Source organism: Kryptolebias marmoratus, linkage group LG20 (assembly GCF_001649575.2).
Source record: "Kryptolebias marmoratus isolate JLee-2015 linkage group LG20, ASM164957v2, whole genome shotgun sequence".
In the NCBI taxonomy this organism is placed as follows: Eukaryota; Metazoa; Chordata; class Actinopteri; order Cyprinodontiformes; family Rivulidae; genus Kryptolebias; species Kryptolebias marmoratus.
Window position 1 is genome coordinate 22,917,945 of NC_051449.1, and position 13,367 is coordinate 22,931,311.

Consider the following 13,367-nt stretch of genomic DNA (forward strand, 5'->3'; position numbering starts at 1 on the left):
CTGCTACAGGACTTATGGTTTTCTCTCAAATCCCCCCAGAATGCAGAGAGTGAACAGCCAAACATCCACAGATCCACAGTTTTATTTTAGCTCAAAATGTTTTCTTCAAAACCAGAGCTGAAGTATCTTTTTTACATGTTGTATTTCCTACATAAAACACCGCAGACACAATAAAGTTAACATGTTTCACCATCAGTCTTTTGCCACTCACAGTTCAATTTTTTTAGGCTTTCACCTACAGGTTTGGCACAGTGACTGTTTGTTGTCTGATTTTGTCTGCCTCTCATTAACTTGCTGTCGGGGAGTGAGAGACAGGTGTGCTGTTACTATGGTGACAATAATGTGCCTCTGGCAGTAGTTTTAACAATTATTTCGATTTTGGTTTATTTTCCACTTCTTATGCAGTTTATACACTAAAATGTAGGCAGTTTTTTTTCAGTTTAGATTACTACAGAGATAAATTGGACTTTTGGTCAGTAACTACATTGGCACCCTTCAGAATTTCTTTGGATATTTTCTAGCTGTTTGTGATATTTGTGCTTGCAGAAAGCTTGAGTTAATCTGTAAATTTTGATGAATGATGAGAAGTTAATGCAGTAACTCTACTTTTTGAATTTGCGTGTGTGTGTTTTAACAATACAGCAATTAAAGTTGGCTTTAGAATTCAGTCTGTAATTCACTTCAGGTTGACTGAGTATGTTTTTTTAAACTATTTTCATATAAGACCTCACACATGTACTTTTCTGTTAGGTCCTCGGTGTTCTGATTGCACTCGTTTTGAGCTGAAGCCATTTGCTGTTTTCACCAGAAACACTTTGATAAACCTTCTGTGGTCTACCTGCAAAGCACCACACAGCAGAAAAAAAGCTCCAGTTCACTCCTTGAAGCACTTTGTCCTTTTTTGCCCAAACCAAGAAAAAGTTTATGTTCACCAAAAAAAAATTTGGAGTACTTGTGCTTTATTGAACATAATGCACAAGTGCTCTCTACAATCTTTCTGTGTATTTTCCAGTGTATTTGTGTCATTTCATTGTTGCACTTAGATTTTGTTGCCCAAGTAGCCTAAAAGACACAGTTGTCAAGTGTGACTCAAATCATTCTCACTTTAGTTCTGTGGTTCTAGAGTGGTAGAAGTGACACCAGCACAGGACCTCTCCTTGTGACAAAACAACATCTGAGGCTACAAATGTCAAGGTCTAAAAACCACACCTCTTCTTCTTCTTCTTCTTCTTCTTCTTTCAGCTGTTCCTTTTTCAGGGGTCGTTCTCCTAACTGTCTTCTACGTCCTCTGTCCTCACTCCAACTACCTCCATGTCCTCTCTGACTGCATCCATATATCTCCTCTTTGTCTTTTTCCTGGCAGCTGTTTCTAACATCCTTCTACCAATATACCCACTGTCCCTCCTCTGCACGTCCAAACCATCTCAGTCTGGCCTCTAACTTTATCTCCCAGTTGTTCAACCTGAGCTGTACCTATGATGACCTCATTCCTAATCCTGTCCATCCTTGTCCCTCCCAAGGAGAACCTCATCATCTTCAGCTCTGCCACTTCCAGTTCTGTCTCCTGTCTTTTTGTCCGTCCCACTGTCTCCAAACCATACAGCACAGCTGCTCTCACCACTGTCTGTAAACCTTTCCTTTGACCTTTGCTGGCACCCTTTTGTCACAAATCACTCCTGAAACTTTCTCTATCCACTCCATCCTGCCTGGACTCTCTTCTTCACCTCTTTACTAAACTCTGTTTTCCTGGACAGTGGACCCTAAGGTACTTGAAGTCCTGCACCTTTGTGACCTCTGCTCCTTGTAGCCTCACTGCTCCACCTGCCTCCCTCTCATTCACACACAGGTACTCTGTCTTCCTACAGCTAACTTTGATCCCTCGTACTTCAAGTGCACACCTCCACCTCTCCAGATTCTCTTCCACCTATTCCCTGTTCTCACCATAAATCACAATGTCATCTGCAAACATCATAGTCCACAGGGATTCCTGCCTGACCTCATCTGTTAGTCTGTCAATCACCAGAGCAAACAAGATGGGGTTCAGAGCCAATCCTTGATGAAGTCCCACCTCCACATTGAAGCTATCTGTCACTCCTACAGCACACTGCACTACCATGAACTCGCTATGGAAGTTTTGTGTAACCTCAAAACCCTTCACAACCTACCCCAATGTATCACTTGTAATGGGGAGCCCACTACATTCTTAATATGCCTCTGACCCATGACCACACTACATGTTCTGTTTAATGTTGTGGTGATGGGGGGGGGGGGGTGGCATCCAATGTAAGTTGGTTTTAAATGAAAACTTAACATGGTAATTTATAAAAAGTCTACACTATATAGCACCTTTTTAACCTCATACAGGTTTTACAGAGTATGTTAGCATTGTGCTTCTCAATCACCCTATCACACAGACAAGTTGTATTTATATCCTTATTGACTTCCACTTAATTCTGTAGCCTACCCTTAAGGATTATGAGTACATACCTAACTCTAACACTAACCTAAACTCAATTCTTAACTTAGCTATAAACCTTACCCCTAACCCAAAAATGATGTTCCACATATTAGGACTGGGCTTTTGTTCCCATAAGGACTATTGGTCCTGAGAAGACAAGTGTTTATACCAGAAAAGCTCCTACAGAGCTACACTTTGGTACATTACAGATCGAAACCAGATTTTTCAACAGGACCATGACCACTCTGCCACTGTTGTGCAATGAATCCTTAAAACTTTCAAACCTCAAAATTGTGGCGCAGTAATGTGCGCTGTAGGAATAAGTAATGGAAGTGAGAAAAAAGGAAGCTTTTGAGAACTCATAAACTTGCAAAATAAGGAAAGAACCAGAATACCAGCACAGGAGAATAATAAAGTATTCGGATTTTCCACGTCAGCTTTAGTGCATAGGGTCACTGGAAAGTTTAGCTGATGTGCTGTTAGCGTTAATTAACCACAAAGAAAGCCACAGTGCAGCAGACTTAGAAGAGTCTTGTGACCCATTCACGTAAATTATTCGGGACATCATCATCATCTACCTCGCAGAGTCTGTTTTCCCAAGAAGACTAAAATACAGAAAGCCTCCTGATGCGACACATCTGTGTCCTCACCGTCTCGCTTCCCTTCATTTTGTTTCTCGCTCAGGCTGTTTCTCAGTGTCCATGACCCTAATAACCCAAATTCCTGCCTGATTAAGTTGGTTTTAAGAGGAAGCCACACAGAGAGCAGTCGGGTGAGCCTCACCTTAAATGGGAACACATTTTAGCTATGTTGGAACAATGATCAGAGGGTAGGATTTCACTTTCCGGTGTTTGCTAGGACGGCTGCAGAGAGGAGCACGGGCAGAAAATAGAGAAGGATAAAGGAGACCAGATAGAAAACACGCACCGCACCATCTTTTTAAAACAGCCTATTTTCTGCCAAATGCACAGTGTGAATATAAAACGAACAGTAAAACTGGCACGGCAAAACCACACAGACTGAAATCCTTTCTCCCATAATCCCCTTACTCTCACAACCTTTTCTTGCTCCCATTTGAGGTTTTTATTTCTCCAGATTAAACCAACATTGAATATGAGTAAAGACTAGGCATCAGTAACACACAAACACACACTCACACACACACACACACACAGCTCATTATAAGTGTGACTTGCGTCTGGCTGAACCAGGACTCTCCAAAGAGTTTCCGTGTCGCCCACTCGTGCCCCAGACAGGCTTGGTTTAATGACCCGAGCCTGATAGTTCAAAGCAGCTCTCAAACACTATGATTAATGAATCTGACCTGCTAATTTCAAAAGAATACAGCTCGTTGTATCAAAAAGGGCTTTCAAAACACAAGCACAGCACTGGGCCAGTTAACATTCTTCTGTATTTTGAGGAAAAACTGTTTTAAAGAGAGAGATTTGGTGATAAGGACAGGAGTTAGTAACATGTTTCATCAGCAACTCCGAAAGTATTAACTGCTGCTTTGTTCCTAACCATTTAAGCTGTTTGAACTTGAAAAAAAGTGCTTAACATCAACACAACAATTCAAAATTACAGAAAGAAACTATTTGTCCCATGTACTTACACAAAAGTGTCCACCACTACAAAAGCAAGAACCCAGAACACAGGAGGACCATGGGAAGCATTTGTCTGAAGGAATACATCCAGCAAATTGAAATTCCTTTTTGACAGATCATGCCTCCTTCAATTTGCCCTGAAGGAATCACTGTGGTTCGCTGCATACTCTAAGCACTTCCAGATTGGAGTTGCCCCGTGGCACTTCAGGTTGCATAATCAATCTCTCTCACTGCACCCTCACCATTAATGGTGAGACAGAACAACCAGAGTAACGTTACACACCAACACAGAGACACGGCGGACAAGGCTCCCTGCACAGAGCACACATCCATCTTTTACTGAAACCTTTCCATTTATCTCAACAAATAGTGGCCAACTTTAATCATTTTTAAGTTATACTGCATCTGCTCTGCCGTGGAATGACCAAAATGCTTTAATCTAGGGACTGTAGATTTGGAGCTCATCGCTTTGATTAATGATGCTTTATAGTTTGTGCCTTTGACAAAGCAGCAAGTATTTCACCTTTCTTTGAGCATTCTGTTTATGTGAGCACTCAGCTTTTCGCAACTAAATGAAATTCATATTTAAAAAGTCAACCCATTTCTATTCTTTGAAATATCTGTTTAGTTGAAATAACATGATCAGGGTTTCCCCCAGAAAAGAGGCTAAGCCTGGTAGTAGGTAGCCGTTCGCCAGCCATGATTTCGTAAAAAAAAAAAAAAGATTAAAGTTGACAAGAAAGTTGAAAAAATGGCTATTTATTATGTGATATTGTAAGATATTTGTGCCAAATATTTACACAACTACAGTTTTACAAAAAGGCACTTTTGAAATACTTTTTAAAACAAAAATATAATTAAAAAAATACAAATTGTTTGCACCCAATTTGAATCCTAATTTAAGTCACATTTATAAGTAAATTAAATTAACATAAATGAAAAAGTGCAAACAAATCACCAACACATGTCTCACGTCAAGGCCAATGAATAACAACTGTACTGTACTGTGCTTTTTGTGGCACAGGCTGCATGTTGGATCACTACATGTAACAACAAAACATATCTAATGCTGAATTTAATAGCATAATTTTACTGGTAAACATGGATAATATTTTCACTAAGTACAAAACAGGCTTACCATATTCAGTCTTGTAAAGCCACCCGCTGAGTTTCAGCTCAACTAACCATTGTTGGTCAAACCTGCTCGATCGATGTTTATTACTGTGGCTCTGACGACCTGCTAACTCCAGGTAGCTGAAGGCGGCTCGGCCTCAGGGCTCTTTAGAGTCACGCAGGGCTCTATGAACAGCGCACGATGGAGGCATTTATACTTGGAGCTTTCATCGGTGCAGTATTCTTGAAAAAGACAGGGGGCAGTACGCTACGTAACCAGTGGAAATACGGTAAAAAGGAGAGCAGATGGTTGTCACATCAAATATGGCTGCACGTATTCAGGAGGAAGAACTGTTGTGTTTCTGGCTGTGATACAGAGAGGATGTTTAAACTTAAAGCATTCAGTTTGTCTTTCATTGATTTATTTGCTTTATTTGTGATTCGCCCATCATAGGACTAATATTTCTTCCCTCTGTGGTCTATAAACGGAGTGCGGTGCACGCGGTTCACGCCAAGTTACAAAAGGTGCACAACGTGACACCGTGCAGGACCTTCGCGCTGGGGTGGAGATAGCGCATCACTGTTGGCACGCGCACCCTTGCGTGGTGAGGTAGATAAAGGTATCGGTTTTGGGGGTGCGGGTGCGGGTGGAAAAAAACGTATATAAAAAATGACGTATTTATAATAAACAAGCGAAGCTTAAACCTGGCAGCAGGGTCACCAAAGCCTGGCGAGCCGCCAGGCTTATAATACACTGGGGGAAACCCTGCAAGTAATTTGCCATTCAATCCTGACAAATGTTTCAAGATTTTATCACTAAAGTTATCCTTTTATTCACAACACACCTTTTATTCTGTTTTCAGCAGTGCAGTCATTTTTTTATTTTCACTTCTATGCTAGCTATCTTTAAATGTACAAATGCTGTGTGTGCTAAATACATTGAATAAGTCAATCGCACGATACATACAATCCAGGGTTTCCCCCAGTGGGTTATAAGCCTGGCAGCCCGCCAGGCTTTGGTGACCCCGCCGCCACCCTAAGCTCTGCTTATTTATTGTAAATTACCGCGCAAGGGTGCACGCGCCAACAGCGAAGGCTCTGCACGGTGTTGTGTGATCGTGCACGTCCTAATGTTTTTAAGTTTGCACGCCGCGCTACATTCAACAGTTTTTTTTTTTGTTGTTTATGTACAAACACATGCCCTCGCACAAACACCCGTATATATATATATATATATACACACACACATACACAGAGAGAAGAGATAGATAGATAGATAGATAGATAGATAGATAGATAGATAGATAGATAGATAGATAGATAGATAGATAGATAGATAGATAGATAGATAGATAGATAGTGTGACGTTTTTGTAACTTGTAAAATGTAAACTTTACTCTAAAAAGGATTTGACTCCTAATTAAATGTTAAGAAAAACATTAAACTAAATGTAAATATTTCATATAAAAGTGATTTTATTATATAATTGCTTGTGGACTTTTGTAATTATATTCAGGCTCTGCAGTTTACTACCCTTTGTACTAAATGCTTTTATGTAAATAAATGATAATTGCTTCGTAATATTCAGTGTTTGACTCTTTGTGACTCTGACCAGCAACACAGAGCAGAACCTCAGTATGAAAGACTTAAAGCCACAACACCAACAACAGAACGCTAACTCCTATAAAGCCACATGCCAGTTAAAACAAACCAGACCACACAACAGCAGGGTGGTAGTAAAGAGAATATGCCAGCCCGCTTTACCTGACCCTCAGCAGGGCCATTGACCCCGTGACCTTTGACTAGAGGAAGTGAAAGCTGTGGCGGCATGACGGGGCAGTGTGAGATGCCCGAAGCAAAGCTCATACCCCCATATTTTTAGAAAGGGACCAAAGAAAAGATTTTAAAACAACTTCTTAAGGAAAACAAGACTGTTTCACAGCAAACCTTTACACATTTCACAGACTTTCAGATTGTGAGGGGGGGACGGAGCTGTGGTTGTTTTGGTCAAACCTTGTAAATGAGGTTATGCATGATCTTGTGCGATGCTGCAAGATGTTATAAGATGTGTTAGTTTTTGGAATATGTGTTGGTAATAACTCTCAGCTACTATCACATCGAATATGCTTTAATATCTGTAAAGTTTACTGAGTTATAGCCATTTTTGTAGCTAATGTTGGATAGCTGTGTTGGCCATTTTGAACTGGAGTGTTTACAAAAGCTCATCAGTTGTAGATGGATAACGAATGTTAACTTACTGAATTTTATTGCAAATTTTCCAGTTGTTCATTACATATTTTGCTAACAGACAGACAGGGTTGCCACCAAGAGTTAATCCTAAAGTTTTGATTAAAAATATTACTCAATGTGTAGTGCTTACAGTATGTGTTGGGGATTGCTCAACTATAACTACACCAGATTTTAGCCTAAATTGGAGTTAAAGCCAGTTTTCTGTTTTCTAACATGAGTTGGCCATGTTGAAGTAGGCTGACTTAAAAACTAATTACTTAAAAGTTTGCTTACAATAATTACTATCTAAGAGTTTAATTAAAATAGATCCACAATTTGTGTGATATTTTGCTAACAAACAGGCAGAGTTGATGAAAGCTAATAGAAAATCTTTAGAAACAGAATAGAAACTATTAGTGCTCAGAGTGTTTTTTAGGGGGTGAGACTCAGCTCCAACCACACAGACGTTTAGCTCAGTGCCTTTAAAATGAACTACGTTATAGACATATTTGTGTTTGCAAGGTTGCTTAGCTGTGTAGCAGCCATCTTAAATGGGACTGACTCCGAAAGTTGTAGATGTACATCCAGTGATTGATGAATGGTAAACAAACAGACACAAACATCAAAAACATCATTGCTCTTTTGCCTTTGATGGCAGGTGACAATAAAGAAGAGAGAGGCCTGCCTCCTGTTAGCTGAGCCTCATCACTGTGTGTATGTGTGTGTGTGTGTGTGTGTGCGCACGCATGAGTGTGTGTCATTGTATGTACATGACTAAATGAGTCAGCAGGTCACTGACTCAGTGAACAAGTATGGAAGTTCATCTACAAATATGTGACTCAGTGAGACATCATCTAATTTATTTTCATCTTCATAGAGACAGAATCTGTTAGTTCTGGACTGCAAGTTCTCTGAGATGAAGCTGTGTGTGTGATGATAACAAAACTGTACAATAAAAAACATCCTGGGGCAGCATCCCTGACAGATAAATGATATCCTGATCCTACATGTTGCCAATAATTTGAACTGTTAGTTTGCAGCCCACCACACTGGCAGACTTCCTGACTCCCACACCCCCTCCTCCTCAGCCTTTACCATATACACACTTTGATTTATACTGCTCCACTATTCAGAGGCCCCCCTCTCGCACCTTGTAAACACTTCAGACTATAAGTCATGCATCTTGGCTTCATAAAGCATAGAGAGCAAACTCTGACTCCAGGACCATCTGACCCGGAGTCAGTCAGAGGAGTCCCAAAGCAGCTGGCAGGTGCGCGCAGGGAGTTTTCCAGTTCAGCAAAAAGCCACTGAAGTGAAAGGAAGTCAAACATCAAACAATCGTGTCCGTGTTTTCACAGCAAACAAACGACAGAAGCGCAGCTCCCCTTCCACAGCAACATTACGCACAGACCGTCCTCTTCTAACAAACCAAATGTCCGGGATAATGTCCTAAATTCCCATAAAGGGAACCCTACAGAGTCGGAACGCTGCCTTACCCGCTGTCCCGCGCCTCTCTGGGACATTCAGCTCCCGGTGCGCACCGGAGAGGCCAGAAGAGCCGCCTCCTCCACGCTGGCTGCCGCTCGTGTCTGCGGCTCTCCATCCGCCGCGGGCCGTCATGGTTCCCAACGTGTTGTCACGGCTCCCAAACATCCAGAGCAGGCTGTCTTCTCTCAGGCTGAAGGAAGCGTGAAGAATCCATGGAAAAGCGGCGCCGCTTCAATCCGACAGGCGCCTCCTCCTGCTCCTTTGTGCGCAGCCAAAATGCCTTTTTTCCTCCTCCTTTGACTTTTTCAGTTTCAGCACCCTGAGCATGAAAAGGGAAAGTGGATGGTGAACGCCGTCATACCCCATGTGTTTGAACTACAGTCATTCAGATTTAATGCTCACAGTAACCCTTCAGGGAGATCACACACACTGCTGCAACAGTTTTAATACTTTAAAGCTCCTTTTAGAAACTTTTCAACAAGGCTGAGTGTCTTACTATTTCAGAAAAATGAGAGAAATGATCTCGAACATCTTTTCGGATGTTTAAAGATAAATGTATTTTAGTTAAGTTCGACTTCATTTCAGGCGGCGGGGGGAGTTATCAGGACAGGAAAATACACTTCAGCCTTGAGGAGTTTGTTTGGGGTAACATAAACAGTCCAACAGAGAGAGAGATAGAGGGGGCAGAAAGAGGCAGGAAGAAAGACAGTCAGAAGTGTAAAAAATGTTTACCCTCAATCTACTTGTGCCGCTCCTGTGACTCACTAACCATCGCTTGATGAACTGAAGCCAGTTTTTCAGGCGCGACTCCCCTCTTCTTACCTCCAGCAACCTGTTCGGTCTTGTCTCCAAACAGCTCGCGAGGCTAATGAGTAAATAATAACACAAGAGAATCCCTCGCGATATTCTTTAAAGTCTCTTTAAATAAAAAAAGAAGTGGAAGAATGTCTGAGGAGAGACTCCGTACGTTCACAGAAGTGTGCCCAAACCGCAGGAAAGTCTTCTTCTCTCCTCCTTTTACGCGTCAGGTGGCTCTGAATGAGAAATTTAAGCCGAAGGTTGGAGGGTTGGGTTAAAGATCTTACTTTAGAAAGGAAAACGTCCATGCGTCACGCCTTTACGCAGCAACATGTCCAAGAACGCGGGTTTCCTTGGACACATTTATGCATGTAAAACCAAATATTTCAGACTCTGGGATCCAGAGAGTGCGCCGCGGATCCGCGGTGTCCCACACAGCCTCTCAGCCGTGTCCTGAATGTCTCTCAGGACTTGATGCTGCGCGTAAAAACAGCGCGCCGCGCCGCTCCGCCTGACAGACAGAGACCTTATGAAACCGGAGCGCGACGGCGGCGGCCTCACAAAGTGCTCTCAGTTTTCCTCCCCATCCACATGTCTCGGATGTCTTTTTGTTCCTGCTGCTGGGAGCGGGCAGGGAGGGGGGAGAGACTGTCACACAGAGTGCTCCAGTGAAAGAATCCGCCAAGAGACATCTGTCCTTCAGTGTTTACAGTCCCGCGCTGAGAAATGGCTTCGCAGTGTTTCGACGCGTTCCACTTGAAGGCGCGCACTCGGGCACACGCACGAGCAAGGACTGATGACACAGTTGGACCCTGCGGGGACGCAGCGTTTCTGCTCAGGGACTTGCAGAGTGAAAGATGGCTGCTTTGAATCATTTTTAAACACTTTACATTCCTACTAATTGTTTTCCCAGCGGGCTATTTGGGCTCCTGGGTGGCTGCGTGACAAGACCAGGAGCCCAAAATGGCACGCACGCACACACACATTTACACTTAGAAACCAAGCTGCAGTAATGGTATCAATAGTTCATGCTTCGTGGTTGTAGCTACAGTATTCCTCTTTCTTTATTGACGGTTGATGACCATGACATGGCATTGTCACCTTTCATGCCAGATTTTTAGTTTAAAATTATCTTAAGTTGAGAAATGATGGAGCTGTAAAAGCTGTTTTGGTCAAACCTTTAAATGAACATTATGCAAAATCAAATGCTCAAAGTATGTGTCATTATTAAGTCTCAGCTATGATCACTCTGAATTTTAGCACTATAGCTGTAAAATTGACAGAATTATAGCTGTTTATAGGGTCTGTTGTCTGTGGCAGCCACCTTGAATTATTTTGACTCCAGAAGTTGATCAGTTGTGCATGTAAATCAAAGGACTATTTCCTGAAGGTTTCATGAAAATCCATCCAGTGGTTTATGAAATATTTTGCTAACAGGCAGATAGAGCTGACTGCAAATAGTTAATGAGAGACTTTTAAAGAAACATCTCACACAATCTGTTAACACTCAGAATATGTTGGGGATTGGTCTCAGTTACAGTCACACTAAATCTTAGGTCCATATCTGTAAAACTCACTGACTTATAGCCATTTATTTGTGTTTTTTAAGTTCAATTGAATGTGGCAGCCATCTTAAATCTGGGTGGAATTGCTGAATCCAATTTTGCCCTATTAAAATTAAACAAAGTTCTGCAGAAATCGTTTGATTTGTCTATACGTTTCCAGTAATAATTACTATGTGTTAGCTTTTTTGTGGTGTTTTCAATGTTAAGTTAGCATCTATGCTAAGTATAAGTCAGCAGCTTGTTGTTAACTGAGTTTTTGACATTTGTTTTTGTTCACTCTTTAATTGGCACAAAAATATATAAATCAGTGTTTATTCATGTAAAATAAGCTATTTCAAGCTTTAAATTTGTATTCTTGTCTGCATTTCAGTTTCATTGTGTTTTGGATAAACATCCTCAGCTTACCAGCAATGTCATGATCAGAAAATCCAAATTAATTTATAATAGCTTTGAATCGTGAGGTGCCTAAAGAATCCCACCCCTCCTTTGGGTGCAGAAATGAAAGCCCTGCTTCAGTGTGTGCCTGCAGGACTGAATGCACCCATTTTTGGCTCCTGACCATGACACCTGCTGTCAACATGAAGGATGGGCAAAAGGAGCAAGTGTGGGGGTCTCTTCTCATGAGCCACAGACCCCTGACTACTGCCAAGCAAGTCCGTCCCATTTCCCTCTGCCACTCCACCCATCCATCCACCCCCACCCACCGACAGACTGACCACACGGTAAGGACTTCAAGCCAAGGCACTCCCTACACTGCAAACACTGAGGCCCGCCGAGCACAAAGGCTGGGTAAACAGCTCCTTGGCTTTCTTCTCTGGGCCCACTCTCCGTGCTGAGGCGGAGACAAACGCAGGGAGGATCCCTGCTCTCTGCCACAGCACTATTAATAGTAGCAAGCAACAATGCACACAGCTGAGGTGCCTGACATGCAGGAATGTACCCTCGGATAACAAGGATGAGCACAACAACAAACAGAGGGGTGAAAATACGTGCCAGGGACAGAAAAATCAACAATATTTGTGACTTGTAAAGATAAATTTGATAAAAAACTGTAGTTCTCACGAGTTCTAAGAGCCAAAATGATGTCACAAGTGTCACACTGAGTGAATCTAAATGTCCAAAGACAGCATCAAACCTTCAGAGTAAAAAAACTATGCTCTCAATAAACTAAAACCATGAGCAGATGGCAGAGTTTCAACAGAGGGCACCACAAATGGAAGGAGTGTGTGTGTGAGAGAGAGAGTGTGTGTGCTGGTGAGAAGTGTGTCTGCGTCATCCATCACTGTGAGCGATGCTGATGAACTTGTTTGGCATTGTAAAAGGGATTTGCAGTGTAACACTGTTTGTACACCCACTGTTTAACCCCATGCAAGCAAAACACACATATATATTTAGTAGTGCACGCGCACACACACACCCTTACACACACACACAAACAATTAAAACAGGCCACCTGTCTGGCAAACAACAGCAACATGACAGCTGTGCAGGAATTTTTCATTTCCTTTTTAAGAGTATAACACAAAATTTATGAGGAGAATATTTTAACAAGAAATGTGATATTTCTTTCTTTTTTGTTGTTGTATAGTTTGTGTGTGTCTGGGCCTCTGGAGCAATTTGTCTCTGTGGTATTAAGACAGACATAAGTATTGAAACACCCATCTTATGTCCTGCTCAAATTTGTGTTCTGTATCTGATCACTGATCATGCCGTTTTGAATTAAAACATGCAAATTATACAACAAAATATGCAGCTCAGTGGGGAACAGCATGGTGTGATTTTGGGTAATGTTACATTGCAGAACATAGAGATAATCAGCAAAAGGAAATAATTGAGATAGAAAACACCTGAGACAACCCAACCCTCTTTGGAGCTCTATAGCTCAGACATTTTTCACAGTAGAAACATCATTCAAAGTTCTAATGAGTCACAGAAAGTTGGACTTTACGTGACTCAAGTGGTATTTTGATATATTTTCTAATGGCTTTGCACTAGCTTCACAACTTTTACAGTTTTTCCACAAAATTTTAGGCAGTTGTCACATAAACCTTTATCCATCCATCCATCCATCCATCCATCCATCCATCCATCCATCCATCCATCCATCCATCC

General features: G+C 41.8%; 1 protein-coding gene across 2 annotated transcripts in view; it reads right to left on the minus strand.

Moving 5' to 3' along the window:
* The window catches only part of LOC108244491, a 41,472-nt gene extending 31,041 nt beyond the window's left edge, over positions 1-10,431 (minus strand). The window contains exons 1-2 of one of the 2 annotated variants that reach the window (XM_037973012.1): positions 9,662-10,431; positions 8,901-9,211 (exon numbers count right to left, since the gene is read on the minus strand). In XM_037973012.1, coding sequence (XP_037828940.1) covers positions 8,901-9,057 — 157 coding nt within the window. In that variant the 5' untranslated portion in view covers positions 9,058-9,211; positions 9,662-10,431. Of the gene's footprint in view, positions 1-8,900; positions 9,212-9,624 lie in introns of both variants that reach the window. The other variant, XM_017430737.3, reaches the window with a different exon arrangement.
* Between the last annotated feature and the right edge of the window lie 2,936 nt (positions 10,432-13,367).